The sequence below is a fragment of the Galeopterus variegatus genome, unplaced genomic scaffold, assembly GCF_000696425.1.
Source record: "Galeopterus variegatus unplaced genomic scaffold, G_variegatus-3.0.2 Scaffold1047, whole genome shotgun sequence".
Taxonomy (NCBI): domain Eukaryota; kingdom Metazoa; phylum Chordata; class Mammalia; order Dermoptera; family Cynocephalidae; genus Galeopterus; species Galeopterus variegatus.
The window spans coordinates 356,313-374,910 of NW_007727158.1; the positions used below are offsets into that span (position 1 = coordinate 356,313).

At 34.9% G+C, this 18,598-nt stretch overlaps 1 protein-coding gene across 1 annotated transcript in view; it reads right to left on the reverse strand.

Moving 5' to 3' along the window:
* Positions 1–18,598, reverse strand: part of ATAD2B (ATPase family, AAA domain containing 2B) — a gene marked incomplete at its 5' end in the record, with an annotated part of 144,646 nt that overhangs the window by 54,307 nt on the left and 71,741 nt on the right. The window contains 2 exons of the mRNA XM_008574432.1: positions 3,909–4,094; positions 15,474–15,660. Coding sequence (XP_008572654.1) covers positions 3,909–4,094; positions 15,474–15,660 — 373 coding nt within the window. The remainder of the gene's footprint in view (positions 1–3,908; positions 4,095–15,473; positions 15,661–18,598) is intronic.

Consider the following 18,598-nt stretch of genomic DNA (forward strand, 5'->3'; position numbering starts at 1 on the left):
CTTAAAGCCTAGGTTGTGATTCAACTGTTAGTTCTTTTTCTTATGCGGCAAACTTCTGAGTAATTCCAACGTGTCAGCTTTGTGCTAAGAATCGGAGAAGTGAAGGCCCATAAGACATTCCCCTCCCTCAAAGAGCTTGTGGTCTAGGTCAGAGGTTCATAAACATTTTGGTCTCAGGACCTTTTTATACTCTTAAAAATTATTAACGACTCCAAAAGAGCTTTTATTTATATGAGTTATATCTGTCAGTATTTACATATTAAAAATTAAAAGTTGGGAACGTTTTAAAAATAAACATATTAACATTAAAAAGTATATTATTCTGAAAACTATTTTTTTTCCAAAATATAAAACCTAGTGTACAGAACATAAAATATATAAAATATAAAATAAAATTTAGTGAGAAAAGTGGCACTGTTTTACATTTCTTTAAATCTCTTTAATGTCTGGTTTAATGGAAGACAACAATTCTTATTTCTCCTTCTGCATTCAACCTGTTTGTTGTTTTGACTGAAATATATGAAGAAAACCCAGATTTAAGCAGAAATGTAGTGGGAAAAAGGATGAACTTGACAATCCTCTGAAAAAGTCTTGGGAGGTCCCCAGGAGTCCCTAGACCACATTTTGATAACAGCTGACCTGGAGCAACGATTTCCAATTTTTTTGTTTTTTTTTTTTATCTAACCCCTCATCAGTAAAAAATCTAAAAACATTCCCTCCAGTATATGCAAACCTATTTAAAGACACTATTCTACTAATATATTATTTCTATTTAAAACATATACACACATGAACAAAATATTTAAGATAATATGAAAAATAAAAATGAATAGAAGTTCTAATGTTTTTCCCAGTATCCCAATGCATTGAGTATAAACTTATTTTGAGGCCTACTTGATTAGAAGAGAAAGATATATATATATATATATGTATATGTATATATATGTGTGTATATATATATAAAGAAACACTTATAGGGGCCGGCCCGGTGGCGCACTGCTACAGTGCGCCGCTTGGGAGCGCGGCGACGCTCCCGCCAAGAGTTCGGATCCCACATACAGACCGGCCGCTCACTGGCTGAGCAAGGTGCAGGCGCAACACCGAGGGTTGTGATCCTGTTGCCGGTCCCGGCCCGGCACGGGCACGACACTGAGGGTTGCGATCCCATTACCGGTCAGTAAAAAAAGACAAAAAGGAAAAAAAAAAAAAAAGAAACACTTATAACAGAATATCAAAGGGGCTCTAAAAAATCAGATTGTCATTGTGTCCCACTAATACAACACTAGTCCCATGGGAGCTAATTTGGGGGGGGGGTTCTTCTATTTTAAAAAATTGAGTAGAGAACATTTTCCTTTCATCTCTGTGTAATGGTTTATTTTATTAGAATAGTAGCATTTATTACAGATTTAGAAAACAAGACAATAAAAAACCAAAAATTATTATACCTTAATACCCAGAGATAATTACTATTAACATGTCGATATATATACTTCCAATTATTTCTTTATAAACTAGAAAAACACCATACACATTGATTTATTACCTACATGTTAAACAATATATTTAAACATCTTTTCATAACATTAAATATTTTCTACAATATTTTAATGGTCTCACTGTGTTTCATGGAATGAATCTATTATAACAACTAATTCCCTACTATAGGACATTTAGATAAGCTATGATAAATATCCTTGTATTTTTTGCCTTGTCTCTGCTGTGTGTATCTTTGTGTTTGTCCACGAAAAATTCTTCAGGTAATAAACCTATAAATCATAGTGCTGAGCCAAATGTATGTACACATTTATGGCTTTGGGATGGATTGCCATGAAGAGAGTTCACTCAACTATTTTTTATATATACATATTTAATAGTTTAAATTCCTGTATCTTACTGTTATTTTAACTCATCAACTGCATGTTCTTAAATACACTGCAGTAACTGGCTATTTCTTCCTCTGACAATCACTTGTTTTTAAAATAGCCATGTTCACTTCATTTCCTCCATAGATCTGGTAACTTGCTAACCTATGGTTACTTGGTCTGTAACTCTCTGTGCTATTCATTCATTCAACAAATATTTATCAACATGTGCTAAGTATTACAGATTACTCTCTCAGTTTGCAACCTAAAGAAAACAAGCTTTCTAATGGCAAAGCTAAAATTAAAATGTAAGGCTTAGGAGAAGAGGATCTCCTATGAACAATTAGTATAAAACATTACATTTTCAGTAGTCTGAGAGAATTCTCATAATCTTCACCCCACAAATGTGAATATCTATGATAGCTTTAGTGGTTACTTGATTAATAAGGGCTAAGAAAAAAGAAGATAAAAGGGGAGAAAAAAGAGCTGAAATTTCAGCACTCAATGTTAGTAAATTTATAATATTTTAGCTACTAATTAAAGGTACTGGTAAACAAATAATGAAAAAGCTTACTAGTCAGTAGGCTTTTTGAACCCATTAAAAATTATGATAACAATACAGCAACACTGAAAATGTGTGTGATGCAATATTAACTTAAAATACTAAGCCATCAGTAAAATTACATATACATAGGGACAACTGGAGCACGCAAAATAAAAATCGCTGTATCAAGAAAACAGGCTCATTAAGACTTTCATTTACAAAATTTTCAAACAATATAAAGGGAAAAATTCAGGAATTATATATTCCCAAATAGAACACTTAATTATTCCAAATTTTCTTTATCTCTTCTCTTTTTATGAAATTATAATAAAACTAGTTAACAGAGAGGATCTAACAAAAAAGTGGCTCCTAGGTTATATCCAGGTTCAGTTCATTCATTTAAATTCACTTCAACTGCATTCCTACTTTATAATACTAATAACCAAACATTTTATAGTTCTATCGTTTCCAAAATAAATTCTCACATACTGTCTCACATCAACAACCCTGTCTGTTATTATTCACATTTTATAGATAAGGAAACTGAGGCTATTCTAAGTTCAAATATTTATCTAAGATCAAAAGACTAGTGTAAGTCAGTACCTTGGTTTTTCTTGCTCTTACTACACACAGCATTCCCCTAAACTTCATTGTCCTCATAATACTAAACATTTTGATTAATGGTCTTCATACACTATCAGGTTTGAATAATCAAAAGTGAATTATTCTACATTTAATATAGTTTCCTTACAAGAGCCATAAATTGTACAAATCCATTTTAGCAAAATAGCTAACGAAAGCTGAAACATAAAATAACTCAGTAAGCAAATACCTTAATCATAAAATTCTACATAATCAAGATTTATATTATAGTATCTAAAATAGGCAAACCTTTTATATGAACATCATTCCTACTGTATCTCCTGGGTAAAATATTCCTAAACATTTCTAAAGAAAACTATTTGAAGACCTAGTAAGCTCAGGGTAATAAAAAGAATTTTTAAAAAATCAATTTCATTCATGAGTTGATCTACTAATTTTTTTCTCAATTTGCCTTTTATTTGCTTTCAGATTTGAAAAATATGCATACTAGTAATAATATTCAACTTAACAGGATGCTACCAATGAAAGAGCTGAAAGGTCAAATCCCACCAAATGATCTCATGGATGATAAGGATCAAAAAAATAATTATAATGGACCTGACGATGATACAGGTAAGACTTTCTTAAAGGTATTTACTATACGTATGTCAGGTTCTGCTCTAAGCATGAGTTATCTCAATCTTCACAATACTGAGAAAGATATCATTTTTGTACCAAAAAAGAAACTGAAACTTGAAACATTAGATAACTTGCCTATGTCACATGGCCAGTAAGCGGTACAACCAGGGTATGAACTCTGACAATACTGATTTTATGATAATTTAAAGGTGTCCAATTTACAGGGTCAATTACTTTAGAACAGAATAATAAGAAAAGGTAAATATTTAATCAGTTCTTACCTCTTCAGGCAGTTCACTGTACATGGTTTCAGAGGTAGACAATAAAAATATAGGTGAAAATGACGGTATGTCTTGTAGCAGTGTCAGAAAAGTTGCTCTCACAGTCTCACTGACAGCTTCCCACCAATCACCAATGTGAGGCATGTAAACAATACTAGGTACTGTTCTTCGAGCTTCACGAAAAATCTAATTAAGGAAAGAACCAGCATTTAAAAACTCAAATTGATTATTCTAAAGCCTACCCAGTAACTCTCAAATATATGAAATGTGTCAGGCCTGTCACTGTTATTAGTTTCAGCCCCACATTTAAGTTCTTAAAGATACGATGCACAATCCTTACATACAGTTTCTACCTACCCTTGCCTCACCCCCCCAAAAAAGGTATTTTTTGCCATTTAATTATTTCTATTCAGCATATATTAATACCATAAAGATGTCAAATTGCTCCACTTATCCTATCATGTAAAGATAATAAGGAAAAATATCACTATAAAATATGCGGCCAATAAACGTGCACCTATATATGTCACCCATGTTACAGTGACATCAGTAAGCTCTACACAAAGAAAAAGATGACACAGTTTACATGTTTGAGCACATTGTCTAAAATCACTGAACATATGAATTAAATAAACATTTTCACCAAGATGCTCCACCTGAGAACTAAAACTTAAAATTAACGAACTACCTGCTGAACTACTGTTCACTTCCTCCCATTACCCGTAGTTCAATCGTTCATAGAATAGTCACAAAATACTTACTTCTCTAAAGAGCAGTAAGTTAACAATAAACTCTGAGACACTTTCATCATTAGAAAATACAAAATGATGTTCTACTCAGGTGTTAAAACCATAGCTTCAGTCGCACTCTGCCAACAACACACTAGTAAGGACCAGGTTGGCTATTAGTAAACTGCCAAGCAGAACTACTGTCTGAGACACTTTCATCATTAGAAAATACAAAATGATGTTCTACTCAGGTGTTAAAACCATACCTTCAGTCGCACTCTGCCAACAACACACTAGTAAGGACCAGGTTGGCTATTAGTAAACTGCCAAGCAGAACTACTATCTTTTACATGTAAGTCAACAGAGCTCAGTAGCCCATCAACAAATTCTCACATGCTAATATGACATCTCTTCATTATCTTTAACAAGTTTAGGTATAACTGTAAAAATGACTGTATTTCCTCAATCTAGTTAGAGAATTCTCATCCTAAAATTCTCTACTTACTTTCTCTTATTTTAAACACACTTCAACTAGCCTATGTAATGTTCAAGATATAGAAATAAGAATCTAACATTAAAAATGATTAGGACTATCAGAAACTTCTCTAAGAATCAAAAGGATCATTTTTCTTTAATGAGTAAGCTTACCACTTGCATGAATATTTAATACATTTTATACAGCTTTAAACATCCTGTGTAAAATAAAATGTACTGCCAATCTAATAATAAACCAGATGAAAGAGGCTCAAATAAAATTTTTCCCCCAAACTGGAAGAAATGTAGATGTTATGATCACTCACATCAAAAGTAATATTTGCTCCCTTCCTCTAATAATTGCATATCCACCAATCCAGGACAGTTGTACGGTACAACTCCTTCAGGACTCCCAAATTTTGACCATTTCTGCAAACATGTACCTTTCTATCCTGGATCTTGGAAATTCAAGAATTATTTTTTCCAAAGTTATTATAGAAAATTCATAAGGAAAAAAAAAAGCAAATACGTTGGCAAAAGGAACCACACAGCAGCACAAAGGCAACTGAGGAATTTGTTTAAAAAAAAATTATTACATGCCACCCAATTTGGGCATGGTATGTGGAAGACAGTGACCAACTCATTTTGTCACTATCCAATTACTCACTCTATTCTGGTAAAACTAAGGAAAGTCAGCAGGGAGAGAGGCGATTGTACAAGCTATAGCTTACTGAGTGCACAAAGGCAACTGAGGAATTTGTTTAAAAAAAAATTATTACATGCCACCCAATTTGGGCACGGTATGTGGAAGACAGTGACCAACTCATTTTGTCACTATCCAATTACTCATTCTATTCTGGTAAAACTAAGGAAAGTCAGCAGGGAGAGAGGCGATTGTACAAGCTATAGCTTACTGAGAAGCCTCACAAAACTAACCACCTATTTCAGCCACGCAAGTTACCACACACCAGGACACAGGAGAGATGAGAAAACATGCTTTAAAATGAAAAAAGAAAAAAAAATGGCAAAAAAAGTTATGCCTTTAAAGCTAGTACTTCTAGGTCGGGTTTTCCAGAAATATGTGTTGAAAACATCTAGCCATTAACAAGCATCAAAGAGAATAGGCATAGCAACAGAATGTTAAGTGATAATAAGAACTGTACAGAGCCAAAAGTTAAATAATGCAGTACTACAGGTGTTTGAATTTTATTTGCAAGACTGAATTAGATACAAGTATTGTATCACCAGCTCTAAAAGCATTAAGATTTTTTTCTCTATTTCTTTCTTTTCATCCAGTCCTCTCAAATCAAAAGTAACAAATTGAACATGATATTCTATTGACCCAATAAAAAGTTTACAAATTTTTTTATGTCCAAAGACTTCAGGAAAATATTCTTCTTGGTAGAATTTTTAAAATTATACTAAAAAACCTAGCGGAAAAAAAAAAACCAAAGAAATCTCCAATAAATATAGAAAAATAAAAATGTTTAGATTAGGCTTTCTGATCCACAAGTGTATAATTATACAAACTGAGAATTAACCTAACTACATGAGATACCAATATCAAGGGAATATTTTTGTAATTTTTCTTCTACGCCGTTAGGGAGAAATCATCCTCAATTTCTAGAAAAGTTAAAAAGGCCTACCAAAACAACTTTTCTTTTTTAATTCCTTACTCCATGCTCTTTCAGAATATCAAAAATTTCGCATTTTCCTTATATATATATAACTAACTTTTTCTAATTCCCCACCTTTTGTAATGAAAATTCAAAAAGAATGGAGCCTGAGAATGGTATTTTAAAATTCTTAGAATATAAATATCAGGAAAAAAAGATTAATCCTATTGTGATATATTATTGTTTGTTGTTAATTTTTAAAAAGTTCTTCAGCAGTTTGCTGGTATCTTTTAAAGTTGTGGAGTAAAGTACACTCTGTGAAATCAAATAACCAGATAATTCAGAGTAGAAAAATAAAGCCTAGTTTTAATGAAGCGGCAACTGTCTTGGGAACAAGTGATGCCATTTGAGAACTAGAAAAATACTCACCTATAGGGTGTCTTGGATTGGTGGATGTGCAAGGTGTAGTAGAAAACAGAAAAACTGTTATAGAGAAAAAAAGACAGTAGGCCAAATTACTGAACCAACCGTTTCAAAATACCTCTGACATGACCAGCACTCTTGCACAATGAACAAACACCAGTGTATGTGAACTGTTTGTTTTGATTCTTTATTTAGACAATGTACTCCATTTCCTTCTGGCCTCGTTCTTGCCCTGGACATCAGAGTCCCTTACATAACTAATAATTTTTTAAGTTTCTTTATTTTAAAAAAATCACAAACTACTTCCTCTGAATATTAAAGGCAAAAATCAGGCCATTAAAGTTAGAAGTATCCATACAAAGAAGCACTATTGATATGAACTGCATTTTTATTTACAAGAGTTCAAATCATCTCAAAAGCTAAACTTTGAAATCAGTATTTTAGCCACCAAATTAAAATGTTCCATGCATGAAAATTTAAAGTATTTTTTAAAAATTAACTTTATACCACATAATAAGCCATTTTCTTTAGAAACTGAAAACATGAAAAATATTAAACACAAATGTAAATAAGACAGAAAGCTCAAAGCCAGTATAGCTTTCACTTGTCTAAAAGGTGCAATATAGAAGAGAGGAAGACAACTTTATGTCATCAAAAACTTCCAGAACTCTTCTCAGTCACTTAGTATTATAAATGTACTAAAATTACAAAACGCAGGTAAAAGAAAAATCTTGGGAATCAAAATGTTCTTAATTTTTATAAAAATTAAAAGGCAATAATAAAACAAGTGTAATTCTTTGTGTCATACTACCACAAAATATTAAAATAAATAATATCTCCATATTACTGATGACTTTATTGCATTTATATCATTTTATTCCCTTTATATTCCATTTGGCTAAGATTTATTGAGCATCTTCTGTGAAGAGGCACTGTCTGGATTCTGAAGATTCAGGATTCAAGAAATAAGATGCCAAATTTCTTTACATGCATATAATTAGCCTGTTATACATGTCTACCAGTTTCTAAACTATGGCAGTAATAAATATTTTATAAAAATTAAATTACCCAAATTCCATTTCTGATGTTTTCATTCCCTAAGGCTTCAGGAATTTCAGTAAGTTGTGACACACTCCGGGCTCACAACTCAAAAAAATAAAAAGGTGTTGCTATGGAAAAACCCAGACACCCATGTGAGCAAACACAAAAGCATCCAAAGTATACACAGACTGCTAGGGAGAAATCCAGAAAACCATAAGCACAAACACAAGAGCATCCAAAGTGTACACATAGAATACATTTATTGATTAATGCTACTCAATCAAAAGGTTTTTCCCTGAGAATTTCTACAATTTCTTTCTAGGGAAAGGAAAACACTAAAATTTTCACCAAAAAAAAGACTTTATTTACCCTTTTAAATTATTCATAACACCACATAGTACATAAACTCCAAAGCTTTTTTACTTTATGTAAATATATAAAATATATTAATTTAGTCATACCTTTTTATTAATGAAAAAGACAAAATACAACACACTCATAAGTCCTTTTTTTCTAAATCAAAAGTAGAAATAATACAGGAAGCAAAAATTACATTTGAGGATGTCAGAAAAGAGGGATCACAGTTGCTGCTTAGAGTGTTAGTAACGATGTCTTTTACTACCCATGTTAACATCTCCTGCCTTGTTGTAGTGCTCAATAACTACTCGCGAACTTAATGGGGTAACCAAAAATCTTCCAGGCTCTACCAAGGTTTTCCATTCTCCTTTCAGAGCATTTGGAAGACTATGAAATACTCAGTAATGTACATACACATAAACACACACACAGAGAGACATACGTGCACACACAGAGAGTCATGTTATATACTCTGGCACTTGTTTCAGTAATAAATGTCCAACTAGTGTCCAATGACCAGCTAAAGTACTAGATCTCAAAGTCTGATCTACTGAAGACCTAGAATAGTAACACCTGGGATGAATGTTTAAAATATAGATTCCTGGAGGCTCAGCCCAAATTTAGTGAATCAGAATCTCTTGGTGTTGAACCAGGAAATCAGAAATTTTAATAAGCACTCCCAAGTGATTCTTACGCACACTAAATCTTATGAAACAATGAAAAAAACCCTAATATCTACTACATTAATTCCTCTACCATGTGATACCCCAACTGATGATATCAATAGCTGAGACAGTCAGAAAGAGAAAATGAAGTTTTATCACATATAGTCATCCCTCCGTATCCACAGGGGTTGTTTCCCAGACTCCCGCAGATCTTTGCAGTTGCTGAAGTTCCACAGTTGGCCCTCCACATCCACAGGTTTTGCATCCTACAAATACTGTATTTACAATCTGGTGTTGATTTAATCTGTGGATATAAAACCCAAGGACACAGAAGGCCAACTGTATATTCTTGTGCATGTATATGGTTTTTTTTCTTTTTTTTGAGACCGGCCGCAGTGTGCTCAGCCAGTAAGCGCACCGGCCATCCCTATATAGGATCCGAACCCGCGGCAGGAGCACTGCTGCACTCCCAGCACCGCACTCTCCCGAGTGCGCCACGGGCTCAGCCCTGCATGTATATGTTTTAAACAATAGACATACAATTAAACAAAATCACCACAGTATAAAAAAATATCAAGTAGGCTCTTCCCCTTTACATCTTATCACACATATAAATATAGCCTTTTAAAGTTGATTTAGGAGGCTGGCCTGTTAGTTCAGTTGGTTAGAGTGCCACCTTGTAATGCCAAGGTCAAGGGTTCAGATCTCTATACAGGTCAGCCACCAAAAAACTAAATAAATAAATAAATAATAAAGGTTGATTTAGGACTTCTTCCCTTTAAGACTGCCTTTCATGCCCAACTTAATTTATACTAAGAATTTTAGAGCCTGAGGAAAAGAAAAGTATGTGAGAATAACTTGCCACAGACTGAATCCTTATATTCCACACTTATTTAGAGCTAATCCTGGCTATGGGAGGATTAACTCCCAAGAGAGGTAAGGCAAAAGGGAATGTAGAACAGAAGAAAAGAGAGAAGGGCTTTCCAGCATTTCAGCACCTAATTCACACACTTACTTCCCTAGGACTTTTATACCTACATATAAAAAGGCTTACCAATCTCCACATTATATAACAGCCTCTTCTTAGAGAATTTGTTAGAAAATCTGTTACATTAATAAATTTAAAATATTTCTAAGTATGTTCTTAAGATACAAATAATCAGGAATTAATCAAAACAATTTCACTGGTCTCTGGCCAGTATCAGAAGAAGTCTGGGCTTCAGCTAGCATGACTGCATAATTCTCACTCAGGTCCTAGTAGATTAGACATCCAGGTGGTGGTCACTCAAAAATAAGCTCTACTTCCAACCCAGAAGCTCTTAGGCGTAAACTGAGAAGACGAGATGTCAATGTACTAGAGGAAGTGCAACACAACCAAAACCATAAATAGTGGGTTTCTGTTGTTTTCCACTACTAAGTGACATCTCTCTCCACCCTCTCCACCAACAAAATTAAAAAGTAGCGAAAGCCCAGAAGTGTAAAAGAGATCAAAGAGTATGAAGTCACAATTCTAACTTCGCAAAGTAGGATTCAGAATGATGCCAAGTAGGATTCAGAAAAAAATCCTAGGATCTCAATAATACCAACATATTAAAATCTACAACACTCCTAAGTGTTTCCTTACCTATACTTGACTAACATTAAACCAGTAATGTTTTTATGAATATATACACATATGAACCATAAGGAACAACTACAGACAGTAGACCCTCTCACTCTGAAAACGTTTCTCTTTCAAAGTGATTTTATACTTAGTTTGCTTGATGTAGTCAAATATAAACATTGTAAAAAGAAAAAAAAAAATTCTAACAGAACAGCAGCAGCAGACTGTAAACTAAAAAGACAAAGTTTACACATTCCCTAATCCTCCAAATTCCCTCCCCCAAGCCAAAGCAACCATTAACAGTTTTTTGGGATACCTGCATTTTTTTCACTAAGATCTCCTTCATCTTTCCATAGCAGGCCATATAATCTACCTCATTCTTGGTATTGGCTTCATAGTATTCCTTTGTATATAAGGATATACCATAATTTCTTCTAGCCAGTCTCACATTAAAGGACATTCAATTTGTTTGTCCTTATGTTCTATTTTGTTTGGCAATTATACACAACGCTATGATGAATATCCTTGTACACTTAGCATTGAATACTTGTAGCTTAAATATCTTTAGGGAAAATTCCTAAACACAGAATTCCTGGGTCAAAAGGTATATGTACTTGAAATTTTAAAAGAGAGTGCCAAACTACACCCCAAAATCATTAAATAAATTTACATTTCCACTAACTCAAACATGAGCATCCCACATCTCTGGCACTGGGAATTAGCAAGCTTTTTTTAAAAAAAAAAACAAACCTGATAGTTTATTTTCACCTACAAGTGAGGCTGAGAATCTTTTCAAATTTTTATTGGTTGCTTTTTCTTGTTCCTTTCGCCCCTGTAAAAAGCATGTTCCTATTTTGCTAATTTTTATATTACATTGCTATTCTTTCTTCTTAATGATTTTAAAATATTTTTGTATATTTAGGAACTTTGTCCTTTTGATGTGTGTTACAAATATACTTCTTCCCAGGCTATGTTTATTAATTTTATTTAAAGAATGCTTTTTGCCAAGTATAACAAAATTTGTATAGTCAAATTCCTTCATATCTTTCATTATGTTTTCTGGCTTTTGTGCATTGCTTAGAAATTACTTTCTCGGGGCCGGCCTGGTGGCGCACTGGATAGTGCGCCGCTTGGGAAGCGCGGCGGCGCTCCCGCCCGAGGGTTCGGATCCCACATACAGACCGGTTCCCACTCACTGGCTGAGCGAGGCGCGGGAGCAACGCCGAGGGTTGCGATCCCGTTGCCGGTCCCCGGTCCGGTACGGGGGCAACACTGAGGGTTGCAATCCGTTGCCGGACATGGAAAAAAAAAAAAAAAAAAAAAAAAAAAGAAAAGAAATTACTTTCTCAAACACTAGATAATAAATATATTCACCTTGTGAGTCTTCCTGGTACTTTGATAATCTAGAATTTATTGTAGCCTATAGAAAATGGTAGGAAATCCAGTTTTGTTTTCTTTTTCTATTTCCCCTATTAGAGTTAGCCAGTGTTCCGAGACCATTTACTAAATAATCCATTTCTTCTATCTACTAAAAAAAATGTCATCATGGTTATCATCATCATATACTATGAGTCCTAAGTATAAATTCTCTCTTCTGTTCTATTATTTTGTCTATCCCTACCCAGGTACAAATTCTTTATTACTGTAATTCTATTATACCTTTAAAAATCTAGTAGGGCTCCCTCATTACACTTTTTCCTTTAAAATCCAACTTACCTTTAAAAATCTAGTAGGGCTACCTCATTACACTTTTTCCTTTAAAATCCAACTTACCTTTAAAAATCTAGTAGGGCTACCTCATTACACTTTTTCCTTTAAAATCCAACTTGCTACTCTCATACTTACTTTCTAGAAGAAAGAACACGGGTTTTTTAACTTCTCCCCCTAAATTTGGGGGAGGGGGAGTATAATTGGGATTGCACTTAATATATACATTAATTTGGGAAAGAACTTACAGCTTTCCAATTTTGAATCTTATCATCCATTAGCTGTAAGTAGCAGTAGCAACAGCAGCAGTAGTAGTAGTGATAAACATGAGTATAGCCAACATTGATTGAGCACGGTGTGCTAAGCCTATTTGATGAGCTTATTTTAATACAACAACCTCTTGGTAAGTGTGATTATCTCCATTTCATAAACAAAGAAATTAAGGCTCAAAGAGGTTGAGCAACTTGTGCAAGGTCACATCCACTAAGTAAAGTAACTGTGACTTTAATCTGTGTAATTTTATTTGAGTCCACACTCCGAACTGAAGAAATATAGTACAGTAACTAAAAATAAAGTATGGGGCCGGCCCCATGGCTCTCGTAGCGTCAAGACTGCAGGTTTGGATCCTATATAGGGATGGCCAGTGTGCTCACTGGCTGAGTGTGGTGTGGACCACACCGTGCAGAGGGTTGCGATCCCCTTACCAGTCAGAAAAAAAAAGGGGGGGGGGGGTTTATAAATAAAGTATGTCTTTCATTTACTCAACTGTCCCCCTCAAGTGAATTTTAGTTTTTTTCTTTTAGGCCCTGTATATTAATTATTTCAGTTAACTCCTAGGTAAACTTGGTTGCTATTTCAAATGGAAACTCTTCCATTTTGTTTCTAACTTGTTAGAATTTGTATGAAAGAAAACTACCATGTCCGCCTTATGGAATTCTCCATTGTCCCTAATAATTTTTAGTTGACACTGTAAGTTTCCCAAACATACAATCGTATCATAGGTAAATATTTGTAACTTCAATGCATCCTTTCCAATATTTATATCTCTCAATGTCTAACTATATCAATCTTGCATGCCTTAATAATGATATATTACTCTCTTGATGTGCTACTAGATTCCATTTCTAATATTTTCTTTATGATTATTGCCTATGTGAGATTAGTTTACAGTTTTCTTTGTATTTCTTTGAAAGATTTGGTATTGCTGTTTTGCTGATTGCTGTTTTTGCTAACTTCTTAACTTTCCTACTTTTCCTATGCTTTGGAATAGTTTAACTAGCATCAAAATGATCTTATCCCTTAATATCAAAATAATTCACCTGTGAAACTGTGTAGGTTTAGTGCCTTTATGACACTTGCTCATTCTCTTCTTCCACAGTTAGTGTTTGTTTAGATTCTTTCTTCTCTGGGGTCAATTTTGTTTATTTATGTTTTCTTAGTAAATCATTTGAATTTATTTTCAACAGTACTGAATAATTCTCTTACTTGTGTACGACCTGCAATAATTTTGTCTCACTAAAAAGACAAAATATGAGCTAACATATAAATCAACATTATTGGAAAACATAGCCAGGATGAGGTAAATATGTCAAAGTGGTAGCAAAATACTGCTATACAGCTTTTTATTTAGGCCTTGGATTTTGGAAAGAAATCTTTAAATAGTAGTGTGTGCTGCTAGGATGTTCATACCCAGTGAATTACGAGTAAAAGAGAAATTAAATCAACACTACTATGAACTGTTTAAAAAATACATATTTCTTGCTACCAGGTAGGGAATGGTTTTCAACTAGATAATTATAGTGTATATATTAAGTATTTGTAAAATGTAACCGAAAAAAAGAACAAACATACGATTTGCTCTTAAATATTACTACTCCAGTTTTCTAAACTGTAAAAGTAGGCTAAATACCAAAGTACAAACTGGCATTCATCTCTCTAATCTATTTACTAGAAACATTATTCTTCAAACATTTAATGAGCACTTACTATGAGGTGGACACTGTGTTGGAGATACGGAAATGGTTAAGACATGGTCCCATGGCTCAAAAAATTTATACCCCTCACCTCTAATTCCAACATGACACACTTATAACATATTCATGGCTATACATAAAAACTTCCAAGAAATATAAACAAGCCCACTAGAACTTTGCTTCACAAACCAGCAAACACAAAATAGTCAAAAATCAAATATCAAAAACACTTAACTACTGATACAGATGTCCATAATTTTTTAATTGCTATCACTATTCTATATATATATATTTTATTCTATATTAATATTAAATACTGGGCCAGCCCGGTGGCGCACGGGAGAGTGCGCCGCTTCGGAGCGCGGCGGCACTCCCAACTGAGGGTTCGGATCCCATGTGGAGACCGGTTCCCACTCACTGGCTGAGCGCGGTGCAGGCGCAACACCAAGGGTTGCGATCCCGTTGCCGGTCCCCGGTACGGGCGTGACACTGAGGGGTGCGATCCCGTTACCAGTCAGTAAAAAAGACAAAAAAGAAAAAATATATATATATTAAATCCTAATACCTCAAATTAGATATTGTCTCCCTTCTATGATAAGTCCCCAAGTAAAGACAGAAGTCCAGAATGGCTCTGAAATCACGGCTTTGAAAAGAGGGTCAAAAAAAGGCAAAATACTCCCTTTTTACAATGTTTAATGAAACAAGTTACTAAAATTTCAGTAAGGAAGGAAGAACCATGAGAAAAACAATGAGCTCACTTTTTAAAAAGTTATACATCAAAAGGATCCTTTGCACTAACATTAGAAGGCTAATGAAAACCAATAAACAGTTAATATTCATATTATTGTTCTTTGAAAAAATCTTATCTATAAATACAATGCACTCTTGCAAGATCTACCAAGATATAAGCAGTAAGAAACAATAGCAAGATATAAGCAATAAGAAAGTTGGATGTACTCTGATATGGTACAAACCTACCTGTGCACATGATTCTTCCGGTGTTTTTGCACTAACTGAATAAAGTGCTGGGAGATCTAGTCTATGCACAGAGAATCGTTCTAGAGTGTGCAAAACTGCCGGAGCAAGGTGAGTAGTTTGACCTGAGCCTCGCTCTCCAGACAGCAATAATCGTGGCCTGTAAGAGGTTGGTTGATGATATGGTGACCTGTAATACATGCAAGACATAATAATGATTTCAAAACCATACATTCTGAAGATCAATAAGAAATATTAGGCAAAATACTTACATTAAAAAAATGTAACTCTAAATTAATAGGACTTATTTCTTTAGGATGTTTTTTTTTTTTTTTTACTAATCATTGTTTTAAAAAGTCAATATCTCTGACCATATTAATAACCAAGATGTAAAAGTATAAAAATCCATTCCAAAAGAAAATAAAATTACCTTGATATTCATCCTATCATATCACATATGTTAACTTGGAGAATGCATCCAATTGTTAAGTGTCATTCAGCTATTGACTATACAAGGTCAAATGTTAAGAACCCCACTTCTCCAACAAAGAGATGGATCTGAAGATTATTCCAAATGTAGAACTTTTTTTAAAAATGGTAAATTTTATGTTGTGCATATTTTACTGATGCTGTGGTCTGATTGTGTCCTCCCCAAATTCCTTTGTTGAAACTTAATGGTCAATGTAATTGTATTAAAAGGTGGGGCCTTTCAGAGATGATTAAGTCATGAGGGAAGACCCTCATAAATGGATTAGTAACCTTACAAAAGGACTTGAGGGATCTTACTTGTTAGGCAATTATGTTTTAGCCAATGTCTAAGATGGCAGTGGGCAGACGGGAGCAACACCCAAAATAGCTGCGGAGAGTTTCAGGTCCCTAGAACAGCACGTTGTCCAAGAATCACAAAAAAAACCCTCCCCTTTCTTCCTCATCACCACATCCCCTTCCCACCGCGTGCGAATTTCTCAGCTTAAACCCCACTCACTTCCCTCCCCTTCCTTCTTAGCCAATAGGAACAGTCCAGCTCAGCCTAACTGCATATAAAAAGCCCACCCCAACTTTCGCTGCTGCTGTTCCCACTTCCAAGAGGGCAGCCTGCTTGTTGCTTTGCCTGCCAAATACACTTTGGTTGAGTTCCTGTCTCCTGGTGTGTTTTACTTTCGAGCTCAGGCCAGGGCTTTTCCTTTCATTACTAGCTCCTTTGGTCCCTTCTGCTATTTGAGGACACAGCATGGTCCTCTTCACAGCATTGCTCCCCTCCAGAGCAAGCAGCATCAAAGGTGGCATCTTGGAAGCAGAGATCCAGCCCTTACCAGACACTGAACCTGCCAGCACCTTGATCTTTGACTTCTTAGCCTCCATAACTGTGAACGATAAATTTATGCTGTTTATAAACTGCCCAGTCTAAGATACTTTGTTATAGCAGCAGGAACAAACTAAGACAACCACAATTTTTAAAAACAGCAAAAAAAAAAAAAAAATTTTTTAGGACTTCTTCAGAGATGACAAATTTTGTTTCTGTGACAATAAAAACTAACTGTTCTTCCCTAATATATGACATCTAAAGCCCTACACGAGAGAAGGAAAATATATTAAATCAAACTTAACTTGTATTCTCAAGATTCTACAGCACCATTAAAATAAATGACTACTCTCACTGTAGGTAGTGCTGGAAATTCTAAGGCAATGGAATAAGAATAAAGCAAATTATAAATGAAACTAATGAGAAGAAATAGGGAAAAAAAACTGATACCTGTAAAGGATATGATTATGAACTAGAAAATCCAAGAGAATCAGCTTATAACTATTAGAATCCACCAGTGACAGAAGACAGAAATAGAAAAATCAGTAGGTTTCCTGAATATGATCAATAACCAATGTAAAAAAAGGAAAGGAGATCCTATCCACAATTGCAAAAACAATATACAAGGGGGGCTGGCAGTTGGTTAGATAGTGGTGTTGTAACACCAAGGTCAAAGGTTCAGATCCCTGAACCAGCCAGCTCCCCCACCAAAAAAATACATAAGGTATAACAAACTATCAAAAAATAATCTTAGCAAGAAAAGCACAAAGCTGAACCTAAACACAAAGCCTAAATATACAAAGATGTCAATTCTTTCTAAAGCATTGTTGGGAAAATGGAACAATTTGATCAGGCTCCCGTCACCTCAGAGCTGGTTCAGGGTAGTTTGAGAAACATTGTGTATGTGGGTGGAGTAGTGCACCTGGAAGACAACGCCGCTTTGGCTGGTGTTTTACTGCCTCAGGCGCTCGCCCTGTGCAGCCATTTTTTTCCTAGACCTGCAGCTTCCAAGGACCGTATGGCCAGTTACCTAGCTTATAGACCTGCATGGAGAGGTATGATGACCCAGCCTGGCATGGAGGGGTCTGGTGACCCAGCCTGGTGTATGAAGGGTTTGTGACCCAGTCTGTGAATGGGCTTGAGGGGTCTGAGAGCTCCAGATCCAGCCCTAGCTCAACAATCGGCCCAGTCAGTGCAGCATTACTGGCAGGTAAAAAAGCCCCACAACTGGCATGGTCACCTAGCTTTACAACTGGCGTCATGAACAGGACTAAGAGCTAGACAATTGGCACTATGAGGATTCCTAGGCCTTAGCCATTGCTTAGCAGTAGCCAAACACACATTTATACTTTATTTTATTTTATTTTATACATTTTAAAATTTCAAATCAAAAGCCCAAAAGAGGACTAGCTGGTTAGCTCAGTCAGTTAGAGCACAATATTATAACACCAAGATCAAGAGTTCAGACCCCTTACCAGCCAGTTGCCAAGAAAAACCCAAAAAACAAAAAAGCCCAAAAGAATTTCAGGGGGGCAGGGGATTTAAAACCTATTCTCAACTTTATCTGAAAGAATAATCAAGTAAGAACATCAAGAAAATTTTGGAAAAACATGCTACCAGTTTTAGCACATTCAAACATGTTTTAGTAACAAACGCTTCAAACAGATTTCTTCAATTTTGAAACAATTCTATGAAATACTTTTTTTTTTCTCTTAATTTTATTTTGTCGATATACAACGAGGTTGATTATTGTGGCCCATTACCGAAACCCCCCTCCCTCCTCCCTCTCCCCCCTCCCACCCAACAATGTCCTTTCTGTTTGCTT